General features: G+C 39.8%; 3 protein-coding genes across 3 annotated transcripts; 1 reads left to right on the top strand and 2 right to left on the bottom strand.

The window, feature by feature from the left end:
• Positions 1-12: 12 nt before the first annotated feature.
• On the bottom strand, positions 13-3667 carry tmem169b (transmembrane protein 169b). Its single transcript, XM_080456654.1, has 3 exons — positions 3536-3667; positions 2446-2854; positions 13-1980 (listed from the first exon to the last, which is right to left on the bottom strand). The coding sequence occupies exons 2-3, from the start codon at positions 2717-2719 to the stop codon at positions 1346-1348; spliced, it is 909 nt and encodes a 302-aa protein (XP_080312780.1). The 5' UTR covers positions 2720-2854; positions 3536-3667; the 3' UTR covers positions 13-1345.
• Positions 3668-6810: 3143 nt separating this feature from the next.
• Positions 6811-9528, top strand: LOC308073334 (uncharacterized protein; the record flags this gene model as incomplete). Its single annotated transcript, XM_080412209.1, has 7 exons — positions 6811-6899; positions 7421-7529; positions 8162-8376; positions 8499-8640; positions 8751-8792; positions 8901-8928; positions 9236-9528. 7 exons carry the CDS (start codon positions 6811-6813, stop codon positions 9526-9528), a joined length of 918 nt encoding a protein of 305 aa, XP_080268335.1.
• Positions 9529-9851: 323 nt separating this feature from the next.
• pfkla (phosphofructokinase, liver a) lies at positions 9852-23993 on the bottom strand. Its single transcript, XM_080456516.1, has 22 exons — positions 23773-23993; positions 23019-23092; positions 22351-22428; positions 20134-20323; positions 19824-19989; positions 18872-18916; positions 18625-18733; positions 18135-18230; positions 17912-18004; positions 16994-17119; positions 16809-16873; positions 15175-15235; positions 14886-15032; positions 14694-14764; positions 13768-13855; positions 13376-13528; positions 13075-13239; positions 11849-11910; positions 11628-11739; positions 11381-11480; positions 11138-11243; positions 9852-11015 (listed from the first exon to the last, which is right to left on the bottom strand). The coding sequence occupies exons 1-22, from the start codon at positions 23855-23857 to the stop codon at positions 10868-10870; spliced, it is 2340 nt and encodes a 779-aa protein (XP_080312642.1). The 5' UTR covers positions 23858-23993; the 3' UTR covers positions 9852-10867.
• Positions 23994-24092: the final 99 nt, after the last annotated feature.

The raw sequence follows: 24092 nt of genomic DNA, 5'->3' as shown, positions 1-24092 counted from the left end.
CATGTGGAGTGTTTATTTCAATTTGATGTATCTCTTTGCATTGCATCATCTAGAGGCAAATTACAAAGTACAAAAAGCATCCCATATATACAACTACTAATTCATGCTTTGAATTGTCATACAGTATTTGAAAATATAGAATCGCTTCACATATTTGGTCCGAAATATGAAATATGTTAACTTCTCCAAATATTTCAACCTGCACAGTAAATCCTTTATTTAACTCCGTTAGTCTCTTATTACCTAACATCAAACTTTTTGTCCTTTCTGTCATATCAGTCTTATATTATGTGAACACATCTCTCAAATAACAATATATCAGTTGTTTACCATACATTTAATCAAGTCTCTGACTATACAAAACACCTCTACCATCTACATACATTTGAGCCAGTTTGCCCAACTCAAATGTATTAAAAATAAATTAAAGTAGGCTACCTCAAAATAACAACAAAAAGTATCAAATGTATCTTCTGGTGCAAATACACAGACGTCTTGATTTCATTTGAGTTTGGACCATAATTGTGAAAACATCACCGAGTGGTTCAATATTCCAAACACCTGTTCTGCTGGTGTTAAAAATATGTGAGAACACAGAAATTTGCACAAAATCTCTGATTTATCAGCTTATCATGACTATGGCTTAAAATACAACTTCAATGCATAATAATAATAATAATAATCACTTAACTTGGAGAACACTTGAAATTTTCATTAAAAAGTAATGATTACAGTGTACAGTACATAGACATCAAACACATTAAAAGAAGTATATTTACATAAAAGAGGTATGTGTCCATTTGTGTCCAAGATGCACCCAAATCTTAACACAGGAACTGGAGAGAAGATGTTATCAATATGGTATCAATCTTTTCTGAGTAGAATTGCTATTCTAGGATAATCATTAATCAATGACCATTTTGTACTGTATGCAGAAAGATGTGTAAGTATATAAACCATAACCTCAAAGTAAACAAAAATGCCCTACATGATTGCCCCTGACTCAGAGAAGCCTGATTAATACAGACCTGGCTCAGGTAGTACTTGCTAATCTTTTTTCTCCCTGCTTTATTTTCGATAGTGACAGTGAAAGACTGGAAAGGCTGGAGAGAGAGGGTACTTGCAAATCTTTGCTTTTTAAAATGCTTGGAACTTTAGGGTAAAGTTCCATCACAGTAAAGTGTTTTAAAGCAGCTTTCAAATAATTTCCTGTACTGGTCCTACGTGGCAGTCCACAAATGTAGGTACTGTAGGTAGCCTTAATCAAGTCTTTAAAGCAAATCCAAATACTATTTGACCCAGGTCTGGATCCATGTGTGCCTTGGACGTAAGCGTCACCCTGTTTTTACACTGAGGAAGTCTGAGCGAATTCACTAGGGGCCTTGCTCTGCAGAGTCCCAGAGAGAGTGTCTGAGTCCAGCAGCTCCACAATGCTATAGGGGGAGCAGTCCTCCAGGCCTATTTTCCCACACGCCCAGCCACAGAAGCCTTTCTCCAGGTCTCGTACAACCTGCCACCACTCGCCGAATGCCCAGGACACCTGCACTACAGCAGAGTACAGAGCCAGTGACAGAGCCATGGGCATGATGAGCATGGGGTAGAAGAGGATGAGGAAGGGACACACAGTGATCTTGTGCCAAAATGTCCGCTCCTCATTGTAAACCAAGAAGACGTTGTACCATGTGAGCGTCCCGTAGTAGAAGGAGGTGATGAAAGAGAACAGAAAAACCAAGGGAGCACAGGAGAGGCTCCAGAGGACAACATGTGGGCCCTGGCACATGCCGAAGCCACACGTACACTTGGCACCGTCCCCTGCCTCACATTCGGCGTCAAGTCGTTCCTTTGACTTGGCCAGTTCCCTGAGTTCCTTTCCTGTCAGCGTGACGTGGATGTCCACCATTTGACCTTTCTTCTTACCCCGGGTGATGGTACCTGTCAAGGTCACGTATCTACTGTCTGGAGGTAGATTCCACCCTGCCCCTGTTAACAGGTCACATGACACTATTAAAATACATGTTGTTAATTATGCACAATAATGAATTATTTGCATGAATTGCAAAAACTTGAACACAAAAAGGCTACAGCAATAACAGCATATCAACCCAATGGCAACAGCTATGTATTTAAATCCTACGCCTTTTTGCGTACAATTTTGCACAAAAGTTGTCCTTGAACTGAGTGGCTTTCAATCGTTTTCATTGTCATTTTTGAGGGGCTGTTTGGAAGGCCTATTCAGATCAGTTTCAGATTAAAAAACAATGACATGATAAATCACAAACGGACACAAAATTCATGACTGTGCTCATAACATCAGAAAATAACAATTTATTATAGTGCAGTGTCAGGTGTAGTATGTCAAATGCATGAGAATTGTTCAAATGAATGACTCATTACTGTTGTGTTGTACCTGAGTTGAAGTTAAAAAAAAAGACAGCATCTTCTCACCTTCGCCTGTTGGTGCAGAAAGAAATTTAGCACCCTCTTCAGCGTTTCTCTCTGCACCTTCCTCACCCCCTTGTTCCTCTCCAGGTGCTCTTTCCATGTCGGACCGGTAAACAATGATGGACTCTGGGCGAGGATCTTTCTTCTTCTTTCTCTTCCTCCTCATGGCAGGTCCCACCTCTCCTTCCTCTGCATGGCTCCCTGATGTGTCAGACCTCAAGGAGGTCATCGGGGGGCTACTCGCCCCTTCTGTCTGTGGTTCCTCTACATGGGCCATGGTCTCACCTAGCAGAGTGCCCTCTGACTTTTGACTACTGTTGGGGAATTATATGGAAGCTAATGGTGATTTATTTGACAGGACAGACTGCTGCCATCCATTGTAAGGAAATCTACAAGGGACACTATACTATTACTGTACATTGCAGTGTGTGTGTGTGTGTGTGTGTGTGTGTGTGTGTGTGTGTGTGTGTGTGTGTGTGTGTGTGTGTGTGAGAGAGAGAGTGAGAGTGAGAGAGAGAGAGAGAGAGAGAAGTTATACAAAAATAATCGTTTGAACAGGGCTATGAGGATAGCTGTCTGATACTGAATAATTTTGTTCTCTCTGTAGTCCATGCCTGGATTTTGTATGAGCCATATCAGGCTATGATCATTAAGCTAAACCGTTCTCTTCTGTTAGCTGCTATCTGTAATAAGGCAACTGAACTGAGGAAGCAGTTAAAACATTTTGCACCAAAAACATACAAAACGTAAATGTAGTTCTCAGTTCTGCTAAAAATATAGCCTGATAAGATCCTGCTTGCACTGCCAACACCCATATTATCAACCATCACGAAAATCCCGGGGCATTATAGGAATTAAATCATTATTACAGTAGACCTGGCTAACTTACATTGTGGACAATGTGGGGAAAAGGCTATACATGCTTTTAGGCGGATTTTCCAAAGGCTGAGAGGGGATATCATATCCACAATGTCCAGTCTACACAGCTGATCCCCCACCCTTTAAATCACACCCATGTCTGCTCTTTTGTCTATAGACCCCAGCGACGAATGCAAAAACTGGATCTAAAATCGCAAATGAAACAGAATCTTACCTCAAATCAGTTGATTGGACACACAACTAGATGTGCACATGATCTATATCGTCGGCTGTATTCTTGTTCTATTTGTTTGACACACATTCGTGGTGAGCAGCAGATACAGATGCGCTCCGCAAACTGTATTCCAGAATAGCACTAAACCCGCCCCTACCCCACCTCATCTGTCAAACCATTATCCTCGCGTCACCAGGCTTTTCCACTAGTCAAACCTAGCCATGGATCCAAGACGGATGAACTTCAATATAGTATTTGCACCTTTTCCCTTTTGGCCTGAACATCTACATAAACGTTCGGATTTCAAATATGAAGTAATAACCCCATGGCCACGGATGTCACAATTATGTACGGGCCCTCAGAAGTACCCTTGTGTTCCATATTGTTTAATGAAAAGCATTTTAATCCAATTTGTGGCCATTTTCTCATAGTTCTAATGTTTAAAAGTGCAATACACCTCCCAACCGATAGGATCACGAGGTTGAAAGCGTGGAGAAAATATGAAAAATGTGGCCACCGATCGGATTAAAATACTTTTTATTGAATAATACAGAATATACGGCTACTTCTGAGGGCCCGTACATAGTTATAACATCCGTGGCCATGGGGTAAGCATTTTATACTTGAAATTTGAACGTTTATGTAGATGTACGGGCCAAAAATAAATAAAGTGCAAACACTATGTTGAAGTTCATAATATATGACAGTCATGTATCAGGGCTAAGTCAAACCATGAGCAATATGCCATCTTCCTACTGTACACAGATCATTCACTTTACTTTATTTTTTATTAAAACATTCAGAGAGACAGGATTGGGCTACAACAACTTCTACAATTACAAGACAAATAAAATAACAGGACATAAAATAACGTACGGGGGAGAGAAGAAGAAAATCATGATATGAGACTGCAAAATGGCACGTTTAAAAATAGTTATCAAGGTTCATTCCGTCCATTGTTTCCATCCATAGAGCGTTTCCTTCACTGTTGACATGACTTCCCCTCATAAGTGAGGCTGGGACCGAGGCTACTCCTCAGGTCAAATAACGCGCTCTTTCCAAAACAGTGGTTCGGGACCCATATGTGGGTCGCGAATACATTTGTATGGGTCACGAGTAAATACCATAGAGGTATAATATAACTAGAGGGCGGATTGCCCCGCCCCCAGCTATCATTTCAATGAATGTGCTCAGTGGCGTTTTGAAGCAACCGGAAACCTGCCGGAAGTAGAATTATTGGTTTGATTTTGTACCCCCATAGAGTTATGAGCATGCGCACTAGTGTCCTTTTTGCGTTCTACGGCAGCCCGTGTGTCAAGGATTGAACGCGATATATTTATTAAATACACTCGAGATGCCTATGTATAACTAAATGCATATGTGTTTATGTATAATATGTTTACATATTTATATCTATATATATAAATATCTCTCAGCATGTTTTGCGCGTGCATGTATTTCTCCCCGCCTGCAGTTCCAGCTTTGGCCACTGGGGTGGCAGCTTCAATGTTTCTCAGCAACTCTGGGGGCTTGGTAAATACACATCACTTAATTTTTGTTTCCTACATTTAGTTTTTAATTATTATTATTTCAAAATATTAGTAAAACAAATTCAATGAATTCAAAATAATTTCATAAAAAAAATAATAATAATAACCAAAAATTAGAAAACAAATATTCAAGAAGTAGTGAAAATAGCAGATCTACAAGCTCACAACGCGTCACGATAGTTGAGACGTCACATCAGATCTCTTTTGGGTCTCGAGCTAAAACCTTTGAGAACCAGTGAAATAACGCATCCTGGCGCCCTCTACCGATTAAGATCCAAACTAATTGACAAATTGACAGATTAACCGTGTTTGTTGGCTGTTATTAGCATTAATGTTCACATGGATGAATGTTGTGCTGTAGTTAGTTAGTTAGTCCTGTTCTTTTAATAGTTAATGTCAACGTGTCAGTCGAAAAATGGAGGACCAGAATTCACTTGATAGCCTCATGTTTCAGTTAGGTATGAGATGTTTCGTTTTTTTTCTCCATTGTTAGCTTTAGCCAACACAAACTATAAACTGGTTCGCTAGCTAATAATACAGAGACTAACACATTGTTCTAATTTCATCTGTTGTTTCTCTATGTTCTAGTTCTTGAAACTCGAGGGTTTTCTCAAAAGAAGAATGAGATAAACCAACAAACTAAAAGTAAGTCAGACACCTGCCCACATGCAGTGGTGGAAAAAAGTACGACATTTATTTGCTTAAGTAAAAGTATTAATACTGCAATGTAGAAATACTCTGTTACAAGTAAAAGTCCGGTAATCAAAATGTACTTGAGTAAAAGTACAAAAGTATTGGCATCAAAATATACTTAAAGTACCAAAGTAAAAGTAATCATCATTATGCTAAATGTCCAGTTTCACAAGGTATCATATGTATGTATGTATGTATGTATTATCATCTTTTGAAAATAGCAGATCTATAAGCTACAAGAACTTGTAGATCTGCTATTTTCAAAGAGCCAAAGTTTAAATAGGGCTGAAGTGGTTAATGTTTTGTAATAATAATTAAAATCTACAAAGTAACTAGTAACTAAAGTTTTCAAATAATTGTAGTGGAGTAAAAGTACAATATTTTCCTCTGAGATGTAGTGAAAATTGGAAATACTCGAGTAAAGTAAAACTATCTCAAAATTGTACTTAAGTACAGTAGTAAATGTACTTGAGTAAATGTAATTAGTTACTTTCCACCACTGTCCACATGTAGAATTATGTGAATGATTGATATGAACCTTAGCATCTCTTTTTGGAATGATAGTGGATCTACAAGCTCACAACTTGACACGTAGAACGGCTATTTTCAGTTTCGGCAGATTTTTGGTGTAGAGGGAAAAGGGAGGGGGCCTAGCTATAGACCCCGGGGACCCTGTTCAACAAATTAGGCCTATAATTTTCTCAGTTCTTAAACTTGCAGTAACATGATCTGAATTCAATAACATGAACATCTTTGATGACGAGGATACTTTATTTTTTATCAACAGTTTGCAGAGCTGCCATAGCAGAGACGAAATCCCACATCGAAACAACCAAAATAAGTATCCAGAGACTTGAGGGAGAAATAACTCCAAAACAAAACACTGTGAAACATATCAAAGACAATGCAAAAAGGTATGGATGAGTAACTTCAAAGAAGGTAGCTGCATTGCAAGGACGGCTATAACATATTAAGTATACTATAGTTGTTCAGTTTGTTAATAACAGTATATCAACTTGATATCTGCCCAGCATGAAGGCAACGAACAGCCTACTTCTTCAGTATGAGAAGACACTGAAGGCCGAACTAGACACACGTCGGGACAACTATAACCAACACATGTAAGTTCAGTGGTGGCTGGCTGCCTGCCATGTTAAATTTGGACATGAAATTAAGAGAATTGAGTGGAAAACTGTTTTCGATTTGAATCTAAACAGGTGCGTGCACGAAGAGCGGGTTGCAAGCTACAAGAAAGTGTACCAGCAACACAAGGAACATTACTGCCAGAATCCCCTTGCTAAAAAGCTCCTCACAATACAGGCTGAAAAAGAGGAAATTGAATGTCGCATTAAGGATCTTGAAGATGAAATGACAATGAAACAGAAAGAGATGGCAAATATAATTGGTAATACACTTTCTTTTATACAATCCCAATTATTTTCCTAATGGGCTTTCAAGATTTATTGCACTTTACACAAGGCTCATTTAATTTCTGACTGTGCAGGTCAAGCAGTGAATTCTTCTTCCACCGGGAACACACCAGAGAGGTATCCTTTTGAAAAAACTTAATGACATGATGGGGGGAAAAACGTACCTTAAACAGTACTCAATTTTTCTGTAACTGACTCTGATTTCCCTTTAGTATCTCTGACCAGCTGACCGTGACAGAGACAGAGAAGCAGTTGGATAATCCGACTGAGGACATTCATTCTTCCATAGACATCTCCTCTATTCATCTCACCCACACAAAGGTATTCAGTCAGCATTCTGTTTATATTGTATCCTGAATATTTGTTCCCATTCTCTAGCATTGTGTTTAAGTGCCTTCTTTGGTTCACTTTGAACAGAATTTGCAGGATGTTCATAACTTATCTTGGGAAGTAAACACAGAAGAGACTCAGGAGAGAAACATGGGAGAGGATGCTCCTTCTTACCCTCCTGCACCACAAGAAGAAAGCCATGAACGGACTAGTCAAGAGTCAGCTGGTATGTACCATCTTAGTAAGTTGGACATGAATTTTACTGAATGCAATAGACATAGCTTCCCATATAATTTTTTTATGTGGTGTGTTTAAGTCTATTTTCCAGGCAACCTTACAGTAAGAGTCATTTTATTCCTTCAGAACAATTGCAGCGCTCAGAGCAGATGCCAAGTGTCGATCAGGACCAGGGTTGTGGGCCAATGGATCAGGTCTTGTGCTTGTTTGTTGACTGTCTAAATTCAGATAGAGATTAATTTAGTTTGAATTAGTTTCAGAGAGTCAGATAACTATAATGATTTGTTGACCATTCCCATCACACTGTTCCTTGTTTGCTGATACTGTTTTTTGGAGGCATTTCCTCTCCCAGGGTAAATGTTCTCTCAAGGTGTTCTCTTGATCAGGAGGAACATTCCACCATGTCAGAGATAGAGGATGCAGTGGACAAAGGGACAGAGGAGAGAGTCACTGTGGAAGAGGAGCAGGTGGAGTTTTCTACAGACGAGGAGGAAAAAGATGGAGCCGCAGCTTTTCCTCCGTCTTCACCTCCATGTGTCAATTCTCAGACCCCGCCGACAAGAATGAAAGTTGTGCCCTCAACTCCGACCTTTTCACTCAAGTAAGGCCTTTGTGTTTGTGTTGCTTATGGGTACAGTAAGCTACAGTAATACAACTCAGCCAGGGGGGGATATGAATGCCAGTCACTTGTCACTAACGAGAGTATGTGATAACTCAATTTAGCAGTAGCCCTGGCAGCTCGCCAGGTCACGGGACCTCTGATTCCAAGTCACCTGCTTTCTCCATGCCGTTCTCGAACCCTAACGATGACAGCACCCCAAGCTTCTCTGGATTTGGATTTGACATGGGTTCTGCACAGGAGGAGGTGAGGAAACTAACTGATCAGTTTTCAATGTAATAAGTAATTCTGTACTAATTGAGTACCAGTAGGTCATATTGTACTGATATATGTATACTGTAACTGTTTCCTTACAGGACTCACCTTTCACTTTCACCAGCTCATATTTCAGCAACAAGGTACCATTACATTTATAACATTATAACTTGACTTAATTTCTTTCTTCTTCTCCTTTTTCCTCTTCTAATGTTTATGTATCTGAAGTCAGTGTTTATCTCTCTTTTCAGAAATCTTCTGAATCCAAATCCCCAACTGGTAAATATGCAAATATTATAGCAATTTAATATAGCAAATAATAGATATCGTTGCTGTCAGGCAGAAACCCCTCACCTAAATTTTTCGTAGATTAATGCACTACTTTGTTGTACAAGAGTGTCACACAAAAGGAGTGAAAATAGCCGAAGTACAAGTTCAAAAGATGCCTTGTGAACTTGTAGATCTGCTATTTTCACTATTTTAATAGGTTTATTAAATAATAATAGGAACGGTTTTGGACATACAAGGTTTTCACCCGACAGTGACGATATAGCAAGTGCTAACTGTGAGGTATAACATGTTTCAGGGTTCCTATTCGACCAGACAGAGAGATCTGAAGATGATTTCCAGTTCTCTTTTGCGTCCAAGAGTCCTGAGGCAACTGTAGGCAGCAAAGAAAAGCCGAGATCTGAAGATGATTTCCAGTTCTCTTTTGCGTCCAAGAGTCCTGAGGCAACTGTAGGCAGCAAAGAAAAGCCGAGATCTGAAGATGATTTCCAGTTCTCTTTTGCGTCCAAGAGTCCTGAGGCAACTGTAGGCAGCAAAGAAAAGCCTGCTGGAGATGCTTTCCCATTTTCATTCAACTTTGGGAAGTTTTAGAATAAATATCTGACTTTGTAAGATGTTAATTTCCTGTTCCCACTATTAATATTCTTACTTGGAGGACACTGACAAATGTGTTTCAATACTGTGTTTCAGTATAGGTTTTATTACTTTTGGGCATATTTAGTTGAACATATGTATTCAGTTGATTTAAAGACCAAATTCAAAATTGTTTGGGAAATTTCTCGTAAGCTGCAGATAATTTATTTGTGTTTGCCTTCACATATTAACACCCATTTGTTTTCTTTAAATGAAAAAAGTGTTCTATTTATGTTCTATATTGGTTTATAAAAGACATTTCTGAAACGATCTTTTGTACACAAGTTTTTATTTGAGACATACATGCAGTAGTATTAAAATGTATCACAAGGACATAACATTCACATTACTTCTAAGAAGTCTCCTGCAAGTTGGTGTAGGGACGGTGTCATAATATTAGACTTTAGAGGTGATTGCACATAAAATGTAATAAACTGCATATTAGTGAAATGTACTGTTCAGTTTGTATCAATTAGAAAAATGATGGCACTGGTGCTTCAATTACAAGCAATATAATAATTTGAAATGTACATTTCAGAGAATAACTGGTTCCAAAACATGAGCTAAGTTATGACTGTCAACTATCAAGGATGTTCTGCATCAATTGACACTGACAGATCCAACTAATCTCTTACTTCGTAGATGTATTGCCATTGAGACATTACCTTAAAACAACAGTCCTACTCAAAGGCGTGATTCATAACACACACAAAAAATTACTTAAATGACTGTATTTAGATTCCAGATTCATTATCTTGGATTCCAGTTTGCAGATTAATTTATACAATTTTAAAATAGATTCACTCTTGTATTAATGTCCAAAGTATTACATTTAAATAATTATCTTTGTTAAAGGTGGTGTTTGCAATGTATAGGTGCAATTATAATACATTTTCACATTTTAACTTTTCAGACTGTGCAAATAATAGTCATAGTAATTTATAATGCATAGAAATGTATTACTGGGAACATTTCGTCAATAAAGGTTTCTTTGGCTTACATTGTTTTGAGCCTCATGTGAAATATTCAGTGTTATACTGTTGGACAGTAGTCAATCTGATTAGTAGCTAAACCAAGTGATTATTATCATCACTGAAAATATTATACATTATACAGTATACTGCTGTAGCAAGTGCAACGACTAAAATGATTGAGTTCAGTGCTCCTTTAAAATGCCATTAATCTCTCAGGTACACATAATATGCACAAACCAAATACAATACAGTTTTTATATAGAACCAGGCAGGAGGGGCTGATTGATAAGGGCTATTTAAGAGAGAACAGAGTTCCGGAATGTCTAGAACCCAGGGTCGATGCTGATTGATCGACGAGTCACATGTTCGATCTCTCCTGGGATGTATTCAGTGAAGCTGGTTTGGTACTTAGCCAACATTTTAAGCATTGGCCGCAGGTTAATCCACCACTGGACTTTGGGCATCCGATGCCTGCATAAACCAAGGCAGAGTTATTTACCCATTGTGCTTACTTAATTAACATACAGTACTTATATACTGAATACTGATATGGTCATTTGATAGTACAGTGGATGTAGCTTGGGATTTCTTACTCAAAATCTGTCTCAGCCTTCAGTTCAGTGACAGGGATAAACGAGACAACCTTCTTTTGAAGACCAAGCACACATGCCGTCGCTGGTGAGTTGGCATACACACGCCCTGATGAGAAAGAAACGAACATGTCACTTAGAATTATTCAATTATGTCATTGTTACTATTTTCCTATAACGTTCAGAAATAAATCCTTTGCAACAAGCATACATTTTTGAAAAGAAACGTATATATAATTGACCTACCTTGCCGGAGGTTTTCAGTCAAATGCTCAGAAAGCCACTGCATAGCCTTCACTCCCATCTTAGTGCCCAAATTTCGATCAAAGGGTGAAGGTGCTCCTCCCTAAAAAAAACATGAACAGAAAACAGAAACACAGCCACAGAGTCTATCTAGTGTTACTACCAATGGTCAAGTATAAGTATATGTATATGAGCAAGTATGTGCTTCCCATTCACATAAACCCTGTGACATACTGTAGTGGCTCCATACCTGCTGAAGGTGTCCCAGCACATTGACTCTGCAGTCAAAGATGCCTTTGCCCTCCGCTGAATACAGCTTGTGGATGAACTCAGTAGTGTAGTGCTCATGGCATTTTTCATTCCTGATGATACATAGTGCCGATGACATTAATATAACAATATTCATATTATTATTATTGGCTTAACAGTCAGCAGTTGATCTCTATGCATATGAATGAAGGCATTATGTACCTCAGTACCAGACCTCGCTGGATATCTTTCTTCATCTTCTCTGTCAAATGCTCCACATTGGTCTGGGCAAAAGGCAAGGTAATTAAAGAGCAGTCTTATCAACTGATGAAGAATATCTTGCTGTTCTTAAACTAAAAGGTCACACAAATAGACTTGCAGTTGCTGCATATATTATTTGTAATACTACTCATCACCATCAGCCACTATCACACTAATGTCAGACTGCAGGGAATTTATTTATTACTCATTGCTTAATTCACTCTCTCTTTGTCTTGTCAAGAACTGGAAAACAAGGATGGATTGTTTTAGCAACACCTTCTCCTTAATTGAGACCGCCGATCAAATACTCAACATCCCTGGTTTAAGCAGCGCTATATGTCATTCCTCTCTCTTAAAGGTGTGTTCAGACAGAGGCAAAATATTTTTTGTTCCGGCATGATTACATACAAAGTTAATGCAAAGACAGGAATTGGTGCAATGCTGCATCTGGCGGCACGAATGAGACGAAACGGGCGACACAAATGAATGAATTTAGCGTATTCCTCCTATTTGCTCAAGTTAAAATACCAACAATACCAAATAATACCAACTTGAGTGAAGTTTGCTTCACCATTTGCGTCTCGACATCCATATTTTTACAGTATTTATTTTGGTGAAATGATGGGGAAAAGTCAGGGCTTCCATTTGTAACTCTGAGAACAACAAATGGATACATTCCCAGAGTTAAATTAGCACAGGTAAATTAAAGCTGGAGGTGTCCTTGTGCACATGGTCTTTGAGTCAACAAACTGCTTATATTTAGTCCCAATGCCAGTCTTATCCCATGCAAGAGAGTTGCCAGCCGGGGAGAAGAAGAACACACACTGTGTGCAGTCTTTGACAGCTTGACTGTAATAACAGTTTTAAAACTGTTATTAGAATTCTGTACTGTTTCTTAGTATGTGTACGGTGATTGTCAGTATGCGCAATTAAGCAAATAGGTGAACACACAAATGAACACTTTTGTCCCAGTGACTAGAAAAATATTTTCGCTTCTAATTTGAACACACCTTCCCTTTCCTGTCTCTATTTACTGCCCATGCCTAAAAATAATGTTTGAATAGAGAGACAGGAGGGAAGGCACTGGTAGGATACAAATGCCTAAAAGGCCCTAAATGGTTCCTCTGTGGTGTAGTCAAACTACAACACACTGGGCCTCGACAGAAAACAAAAAAACATATTCTCACCTTCAGGTCGCGGATGCTGAAAGGCTCTTCGTAGATATAGGCTGCATCGGCACCTACTGCTATGCCAGTGCTAGTAGCCAGATAGCCACAGTAACCTCCCATGGTTTCCACTACGAACACGCGCCTCTTGGTTCCACTGGCAGACTGCTTGATCTTGTCGCATCCCTGGAGAGGAAATTGGTGACATGACGGTATTACAGGATGCACACAAATTAACATTCTAAACTAGGATGAAAGCATTTTGAAATAGTATGCCGGCATCTGTTCTAAAAGTTCCGTCTTTGTGACAATTTGACATCACCTCCATGGCGGAGTTGACGGCAGTGTCCGCTCCAAGACTGAAGTAAGTCCCAGGTACGTTGTTGCTGATGGTAGCAGGAATGACACACATGGGGATGCAGAGCTCATCAAAACGACCCCGGGCTTCAGACAACTGTACCAGACCCTCATAGGCCTGTCAACACACAGATGCAGAGTGAAAACCATATTCATATTGACTAAGGCCTGATTTATACTTAGTTGCACGCCAGTGTCGCACACTGACAATAGCATTTCCACAACATGGCACAGCGCAACACGTTGTGAGCTTGGAGATCTGCTATCGTTGGTTCACGACACTGGTGCACAACTAAGAATAACTAAATATAACAGGAATGTAGTATTTTAGTGCTGGCTCTGCCGTTTTGAGCCTACCTCAAACCCTCCAATTACAAGCAGAGCTGAGATGCTGTACTTGTTGATTGTCTCCACAATCTTTTCCATTAATTTACTTGGAAGGGTTCTAAGGGAAGATGCAGAAATAAATTTATTATTTTACGATGAAGCACAGCAGCATGGATAATCATGTGTAAATTATATTAAGACTACAAAAAAGTTTATATATATACGTACATATGTATATATATATATATATATATATATATATATATATATATATATATATATATATATATATATATATATATATATATATATATATATATATATATATATATATATTAATAATAATAATAGTAATACAGCACCATTGTATTTGGGGTTTTTTTATGTAAGAGTACACAAGCGAGAACAACTAGAAGCAGGAGATGCCCTAATAATAATAGCTTCTGTATGTATGCAGTTAAATTTCAACATACAGCTATGAATGACTTGCGTGGCATTTGATTTTCCAATTGTACATCGTCTCTACTGTCTTCCTCCTCTCTCTCTCACACACATTCATTGTCTAATGTCTACCTTTCTTCTTCTCTGCTTTGCTGATCATCCTCTCTCTAAACTCTGTAAAAGGGGCTAGACTGAGAGAAGGTTCAGACTGAGTGTAATGTTTACAAAGAAGGTTGTTGTCATGTTCATAGATATATATTTTCGTGTCAAACTAACGTCGGCTTGCAGTGAAGTTGCGGGTCTGGCTACTTCCGGACATCTCATAAACCGAAGGGACAGGAGCATAGTAATTGGCTAGTTAGTAGCAGGACACTTATCAAATAGCCTGGAGGGATGTTAACTGAAAGATTATTGATTTAAAGAAGACATCATTCTTGTTGACTGACTAGAAAAATATTTGAGAATTGAGGTAGACAGACAGACAGACAGACAGACAGACAGAGGATGTGCCTCACCGTTTCGTGCCTAGCACGGAGCCTCCTTGTCCAGTCCATCCAGCCACAGTGTGCCATTGCATTTCACTCACCTACAAAAAGCAACATGCCATGTCAATGCCATATAGTTAAAGACCAATAAAAAGCAAATAAAAAACAACTGTCGAGTGAGTCTCGCGATACAGCAGAAGCATGGCAATCAGAAGGCCTTACTGCTCCATTGGCCAGTCCTTGAAAGCCATCGTTGACACCATAGACCTTGTGTCCATAAGCCAGTGCCACTCTCACAGCAGACCTCACTGCAGCATTCATCCCTGCTGCAGGGGCTCCCACATTCAGAATGGCTATAGAGTGGTTGCTCTGAGGGAGGAAAAAACAAAAGAAGTTGTAATTTGTTCAGATGGTGTTTATACAGCACCATTGTATTTGTTTATATGTAAGAGTACACAAGCGAGAATAACTAGGAGAGGGAGGGAGAGAGAGAGAGAACGGTGAGTATTACCGCAGAAGATGGCTTCGGGAACGCAAGCATTTTGTAGATGTTCAAGTTGTTCTCAAAGCTCCTATCAAGACATTATAGTTCAGTTTTGGGTTAGGGTTATTTGTAAGATGATAAAACATATGATGAGGTGCTATACTGTATCTGAATAAACAAAACTAGGTTGTGCTTCTCAAAGTTTCATGGCAATCCACCCACTGGATTTTGATACTGTATGCGTGCAAGTGGCCTTTTTGCCTATAGGTGGTGCTAGAGGGAAGGTCATGGGGTCATCAAAATCTAAATGAGGCTTTTTATCAGAATTGTCTATCTTTCCTTTGGGGGCTGCAGAAATGGGGTTCAAATAACATCTTGGTTCTTTTTTTTTTTTTACACCAAAGCATGTCCTGACAAATGTTACATCAGTGTGAGGTTAAGGTTAGGCGTCGTCTTTTGTGTGGTTAAGGTTAGGTTTAGGTAGCCTCGCGTGGCCAGACTATTTTTTTGCACTGGCAGATTCGTCTGGTCCCAGGCTAAGGTTTAGGCATAGTTTTGTGAGGTTAAGGTTACCGTTAAGGTTGGGTTTAGGCATAGTGGCAAGCGCTCAAGGAAGAAGTTGGATAGACTTAGACAAGGAGGAACGTGGCCACGCCACATGGGCGAGACCATGTTTCTCTGCCAGAAAGCCTTGAGGTCAAACTTCTCCCCTGTGCGCATGTTTCATCCTCCAGTTACTGTAGCATGGTGCACAGCCCTTTTGGAACATTTGGGACGAAAGCGTTGGATGGACATACAGAATGGAACAGACAAGTGACTCTCTTTCTTATGTGTATGCCTTCTTTTGCAAGTTGGATTTTTAGACTGCTGCTATAGTATAAGATAAATTGAATCTGCACATTGTACTTGTACATTTTTGAAACTGCACCTAAAAGATAAGTGATTGTGTCTAAGACAAGACCCTATCCCTTAGGCTACATCCAGTATTTTATCATTATTGTATTAACTTTTTTTGTATTGCAGTATTATGTTTGCACAATTCTGCAGAACAAGTCCCACTAACATTTCGCTGCTTGTACTTGTATAAGTAAAGTAAGTGACAAAAAACTTCTTGATTCTTGGACTGATATTTTGGAATAAACATTCCTACTTCAATTTAACAGCCAATCAATTCCAAAGCCCAAAATCAAAAACTACAACAGTAACTATCATGTAAATCATTTGGTAAGCCTCTATTCAAAATGCTTGTTATTTTGGAATTAACTTCTGTGTACAACTTCGAAAACAGTAACAGATTCACTCACATTAATATTTAACTAGACACTTAACATTAGAAACCCCTCTGGGGAAAATCAGCAATTGCTGTTTATTCCATGCATGAATGTCATTCTTTATATACTACTTTGTAGTTACAATAAGTCAATCCAAACCAATGACAATTTGTTTTAAATGTATCAACAGAGTGCAATTGATTTCTTATAATGGCCTTTAATGCATGTGCTTCTTGAAAATGTACTGTATGTTTTATTACTTTTGTTTACTATGTTGTATCGTAGCCAGACAGTTCTATTATAGAGTGCACAGCTCTCGGGCACATCCGTCTGCATAAATAAAGTAACTAACATAAAACCATCTATTGTACAGTACATCTATTCTCTCACCCGCCACGTAGTTTGACAGCCTCGTCAAATCTCTTCTCATTCATGGCGGTCTGCACCAGTTTAGTCTGCAGATGGGGATACAGTGTATGTTAGTAAAAAAAAAATACATATTTGACGTTTAATGGCTACATCTAATAGAATTAATCAAGGTGAAGTGTACTAAGAGGACAATGAGAATGATCTACCATCTCTACACACTCCATCAGAGGCAGACGCACAGCTTGGTTACCGGACAGGCCAATGACGCAGGCTGGAGTGTCAGGAGTGGCATCCATCAGAGCCACCACTGCCTCCAGACCCTGCTTACTGCTCTGAAATGACACACACACACAATGACACACACGCACGCACGCACGCACGCACGCACACACACACACACACACACACACACACACACACACACACACACACACACACACACACACACACACACACACACACACACACACACACACACACACACACACACACACACACACACACACACACACACACACACACACACACACACACACACACACACACACACACACACACACACACAATCATCAATGTTGTGCTAAATATAAACACAGAAACCAGATAGCATGACTTGTACCTCTCAAAGTCCACTTACTACAATGTATTGAATGCAGGAAGACTATCTGAAGTGCATGAAGTTATGAGGTGGAAGAATGATAAAATGTTAGGGAGAGTGTCTTGCTCTGGGACCATTCGAAATGTAGACGGTCGTGCCGAGGATCAAACCGGTGACCTTCTGATTACCACACAGCCTCTATAACCACTCAGATATGGCTGAGTGTTTCAGTTTAAATTTAACAGAACCAATTCAAAGACCTAGACAATTCAAGGACCTTGGGCGGTCCTTAATATGGGATGGTAGCAGGATTGGTTTCAAAGCAGTGGGCATGGGTTCATTACCACTGGTTTTCTCTGGTGACCATGCCCATTCATTGAATTTAGATTCAGGCTCCGCCTACTGTTACAGACGTATCAGTAGCCGGAGATCTTTGATTGTCTGGCTATGCAAGACTATTCAATATGTGTTCGACTTTTCAGCACCTTGCCAAAGTACAGACAGAGCCTTAGGTTCTACAACTCACCAGTATTCTGTCAAAGGCAGAGGGAGTTCCTCCTCGCTGCACGTGTCCCAGTACAGTCACCCTCGTGTCATAACCCAGCCTCTTTACCACCAGCTAGAGACAGGCATAGGTTTAGTTTATTACGCTACATGTAACGTCAATGTATTAGGCAGACATAACTTATCATGTGGATATGGTCCAGAGAGTCTGCCAATTCCAGGATCATCAATAATAAAATGCTTACATCCTTAACGTAATCTGCAGAGATTGGTTCGCCGTCTCGGTTGATTGCCCCTTCTGCCATGATGATGACGTTAAGCCGGCGACCTTTACTGCGGCTCTGAAAATAAATACATTATGGCATTAACATATGCCTAGGGCAACCACACTAACAAGCCTGTGTTGAGAGAAAAAAATACATGTTTAAACTATTCTAAACATGCCCAAGGACAAAACTTTTAAGTTTATTTTTGGTCAATATCAGTGGTGGAAAGTAACATTTAAGTACATTTACTCAAGTTCTGCACAACGCTCACGTTATGAGCTTGCAGATCTGCTTTACTTTTTGTATAGCAATACTTATGTACTACTAAAGTAAAAAATTTAATCCAGGCCTTTTACTTGTAACAGAGTGTTTTTATATTGTGGTATTGTTATTACTCAGTACTTCTTTCACCACTGGTCAAGCTGTAGTACGTCTCTGAAACAAAATGTCAGTCCTGTCCTATCCTTACCCCTTCCAGACGGGCACACATACGGTCCTCCCAGCCCTCCAGAGGAGGAGCCTCTGGAATGAAAAGCCAGTCTGCCCCAGAGGCCAGAGCAGACACCAACGCCAGGTACCTGAATACCACATGACAGGGAGGAAAAGGGTCATTTAGAATGACAAAACACACACCAACTAATGGTAATTAATCAATATTGCATGATGTAGTGAGTGCTGAGTGGCATAAAATGACAAACAGATAAAGACTTACTTACCCACAGTGGCGTCCCATGACTTCTAGAACAAATGTACGCTGATGGCTGTTGAGAGGAGCATTATTGTTTTTTATTGGTGTGTCATATTTACTATTGAAAAAGACAATTACAATTACAGACCACAACACACAAAGAAGGTGTTGAATAATATATTTGGAGGTTGACTGTTGTCCAGTGCAGTACTAGAATGCTCAATCGCAGGGGAACAAGTATGGACAAGATTCCTGCAAGCATGAACAAATAGGCTTGAATGTGAGACATGGATATTACCAACAGTTGGCCTGTGTTTGGTTGACTTCCAATGCAAATGTCTTAATTCCACGCCATTCATTAAAATGTAGAGGCCCAATTACTTTGCAAGATCTCTTTGATTCCAGTGTCACAAACATACAAAAATAACAATGTAAAAAAGAATAACGAGTGTTATGTTTGCATTATACATTATGGCATAATTTCATGAGTAACTACTATACAAATGAAATGCTACTTCAGTCAGTGATTTCTTGGCATTTGTTTTCAATGGTAGGTGGTACAGTGCCATCAGGGGTGTGCTGGGGTGCTTTTTAACTAGTGGAGCGCTACCTCGCGCGTACGCTTAGGTGCTTGCGCATACACACACACGATCACCATTTGAAATAACCTCTTAAATATGTAGGCTTATTAACCCACAATACATCACATTTCTTTCTATTTACTTTCTTAAGAATATCTGACAGCTATGCTACACCTACAGTACTTAACAGGTCACACAATGGACCATTGGTATGCATCCAGCCAGGGTTAATTAACGCACTCTCGCAGGTACGTACTTGCATGTCCATAAACAGGTATGTCCATGCATGTGCGGGCACGAGTGCAGCTCAAACAACTAGTGGAGAGGTGCTCCATCCCGCCCCGACCCAAGTACACCCTTGAGTGACATCAGTGCTGTGTTACAGTGTAACAGTCTGACCTTTGAGCAGTGGTGGTGATGGCATCAACGATCTCCATGATGCGATGCAGGGCAGAGTCTGCACCGATAGTCATGTCAGTGCCACAGAAGTCATTGTCTATGGAGCCCACAAGGCCCACAATGTTCAGGTGGCTATGCTGCTTGGCTAGTGTGTCTGTGATCCTTCCTATAAGTGAGACAAACACACATTAACAGACAGACATATCTGTGAACATCAACGCATCGCGAGCGTGTGATCAATTAAATCGATTAGTTTGATTAAGCAACCCTTTTGACTAGTGAGACAGCATTTGACAGAGAGAATCCTTACCTTTCTGCACCAGCTCATCCAGCAGTCCGCTCCACTCACTGCGAAAGATGTTGGCCCCGGTGAGACTGCCATCTCCACCACACACACACAGATTGGTGATTCCCCTCCTCACCAGGTTAAATGCTGAAGCAACACGACCCTCACGGGTCGTGAAGGCCTTACATCGAGCACTGCCTATCACAGTGCCACCCTGTAGCAGAGATATAAAGTAGCAAGACAGATCACAATCTGAGCTAAGGGAGGCACATGTAGGAAAACATATAACGCTGACTTGGCCTGTCTGTCATTGGAAACGGTCATGCTGAATGACAGATCACAGACCCTTTAACTCTGGCCCCTATAAAGCAAATCAGGGATAGTAAATCGGAGGTTGCGTTAGGATTTAAAACTGCCAGCCAGAATGTCCAGCATGATTACAGTTTACCAGACATTTGTCTATTTTAACGACCATATCAATTTTCAATGCATGCCATGAACAACACTATAGCGTAACTTGCGTTATGGTGCTAAATAACCCATTAGAGCTTGATGTTACATCGCTTAACAACAAACACATTAACATGCCCGCATGCTTAACTGCGGGGCACACAAGCATTGACACTGTACAGGCAAGACCCACATTCTAAACCTTCTGAATCTGTAAACCGCTTCGTCTTTGTCTTAAAATTGACGAATTTGCTGTGCTGCGTGTTTGTAATGATGAATCATGCATTATTAGTTTATTAGAAAACATTTTATTGTATGAGTTTTGACAAATATACCTTTTTGATTCTTTTTTTTTTCACCTCTATTTAACCAGGTAAAACAAAAACATTCAGAATAAAGAGCAAAGAAAGGGTACTGCAAAAAAGGCACTTAATGGCTCAGCTGGTCGGCAATAAATCAAAATATAGGCTACTCACGGGACATGAAAATATATACACTAGTATTCAGTGGTGAGTGCCTTCCATGCGTCACTCTGTGAGACCGTTTTGGGACAGTTGATTAAGCTTTTGCAGAGATCTTGTACAGCTGTCTCAGCTTATCAATTAGATTGGTAACATTTTATGGAACAGGACCGTGTATTTATTTTTTGTGATTAGCCCGGCACTTTCACCTGCACGCGACAGTATGGATGGACAGCTCACAGCTGTTGTGAAGTCTCTTTGGGCAACTGTGTTGGATGCTTTGTCTTCAAATGCATGCACATTGTTGTTCATTTGAAGTAGGACAACTTGGCATTGCACAGCTTGCATTTGACCTTGTTTTCACTCACTATCAATGCCGCTATCACCCTCCCGGGTGAAAGTCGGTCTGTGATGTGTGTGTATGAGTGTGAGTGAGAGGGAGTGAGAGAGGGCGAGAGAGATCGAACAATTGTGGCAGTTGTTGTTTTTTTTACAGGCCAGGATGTCCGGAGAATAATAGTTTCTGGTATTTGTCTTAAAAAAGAAAGAAACAGGCAAAACCGGTAATTGCCAGCCTAACATGACCTTTGAATCAGATATGTCCAATAATAAAGTTGATGGCTAGCGCTTCCTGCGTTGGGTGTTTGAGCTCTATAAATATGGATCTTACTGAATGAATTACAATGTCAGTATAATGGCAAATACACCATTAAATAAGCCTGCAGAAGACTTAGGCAATACTGAATGTATATGAATACAATAGTATTGAAACCAAGACTGCGTATATTTCACACAACAGGCTCCTGTGTTGTGTCACAGAAACAACAAGAAATTGCAACAAACAACAGACAACAAAGACACTAAGTAACGTGGATGTAAATGTATATTCTAAGCAAGCCTATAGGGCAGGTTTGCTTCAGTTCTTAACTCAGGTTTTGGTTCACAAAGCATGCCCTTTAAAAAATATCAGATGCACAAATCCAAGAGAATGAATAACATGGGGTACAAATGGATAAAGAAAATGCTTCCAATATTCGATTCTATAAAAACTTGCAACTTGCTGCTTTTCTACTATTGAGGGCTACAGCACATGCAGCAAGATGCCTTACCGGTTTATAATCAGTACTAGACACGTAGGGAGAAGAGGTGTAGTGAAGAGAAGGGTGAAGAGGTAACAAGAGTAAAGACCACACAAATGGGAGGAAAAGAGAAACGGGGAGAGAAAGAGAGTCGACATGAGACGAGAAATATAAAATTACAAACCAATAATATACAAATAGTAGTGCTGGTGCATTATAGTCAGCGAGGAACAGTGTTGTTGTCTGCCTACCTGCTGAATGATATTGGTCACACTGTGCCAGTCCGCAACTTTGATGTTGTCGCCCCCATCTACCAGGCCTTGGTACCCCTAGTAGAAACCAACAGCATTGACTTAAAATGACAGCACTGTGCAGTGTGGGAAGTCTGGGAACATGGATTAATTTGGTAATGAAAAATTACAACAAAGAGGGCTCAACGAGATGCTCTTCATTGCTAAGTTGGAACAAATCCGTCATGACAGAATACACAAGCTAAATTCCAAAAAATGTGGATGCCGTTCCTGGCATTGCTTGATCTGGATATCTGGCTGCTATGGTGCAACCATGAAACCTGCACTTATGGACTATCCCTGCTTTCTGATTTTCGATCCCACCCATGTGTCCTTTTTTTGTGTCTAATTGATTTTTATTTGTATGTACTATGTACTGTACTGTTAATCTTATTTTTCTGTCATTTTGTGTCTTGCATTGTTGTGTACTATTTGACAAAAAAAATCTAAATAAAGTATGTAAAGAAAGTAAACACACAACTACAACGAGGAGCTGTTATTGGATCGACTAAGTGCCTCACTATAAACAAGACAGTATAAACAGTTCACAGCAGAAGCAGGAAACAGGCCTAGCTCAGCATGTACTGTATGTTTGTTAATATATCATCGTGCAAAGGGGATGAAAGTACCTCATGAATAAGATAGACCTTGGCCCCAACATATATACCCATCCGGGTCACAGCTCTGACAGCAGCATTCATTCCTGGTCAAGAACAAACGATACACATTTCAGATTGCATAGATTACTACTACTATAGTAGTAGTAATCTATGCAGTGTCATCATGCAGTGTACATGTTTCATAAGAGCTAAGACTTCAATGCAGTAACTGCACTGCAGTCATAGCTGTTATGAAAAATGTAAATTGCATGATGTCACTGCATGTTTATTGCAACATCTCTATTTAAGCAAAGGTGCTGCTATATCCACTCTGACAACCTGCTGCAACATTGACAGTCCTTTTAGATTTTACAGTTTGGAGACACACCCCGCATCCGCACCCACTGACCTTGTGAAGACAAGGCAGCTTTCATTACATTCTTATCATGCTTCACAATCTGAGTAAACCGTACTGTCGATCTTCACAAGATGTACGACCTTGGAGAAACTAAATTATTTTTAGATCAGACGCAATTCGGCCTTAACTCTGTCATTTATCTAGCCTTGGATCAAGATCAAGACTATCATAGATGTATTATATCGATTTTGATCTATATAGAATAGATAATGTCAAAATCTATAAAATACATCTATGATAGTCTTGATCCAAGCCTATAATTTACCCATGTAAACTACTGTCAATATGGCAATTATTAACAAGCCAACACTAACGACATAATCATACATTTGACAGATGACCAGCACAATGTCACAGTCATGTTACCTTGTGCATCTCCGCCACTGGTCAGAACTGCTATGGCTCTTCCAGCGCACGTCATCTTCAGCTTCTCCAAATCCATCGAAGACATGTCGACCACGTTGCTAGCTATAGATCTGTATCTGAACTAGTAAATGAGTTGTTTAATATTTATTCAGTAGCTTCTTAATTGAACAGCAGAGCGAGTTACAGCTTCCTTGTTGGGAGCAACAACATTAACAACCACTTGTCTGGAAATGCAACTGGCTCCGCCCCCATCAGCCCAGCTCCAAAAAAATGTTATTGTTATGCAACACAGAGTCTTCCAAAATACTGTGTAGAGCAGG

This window comes from Gymnoscopelus braueri (assembly GCF_963280865.1).
Source record: "Gymnoscopelus braueri genome assembly, chromosome: 18".
NCBI lineage: Eukaryota > Metazoa > Chordata > Actinopteri > Myctophiformes > Myctophidae > Gymnoscopelus > Gymnoscopelus braueri.
The sequence above is the reverse complement of the archived record's forward strand: the minus strand, read 5'-3'. Positions and strand labels throughout refer to the sequence as shown.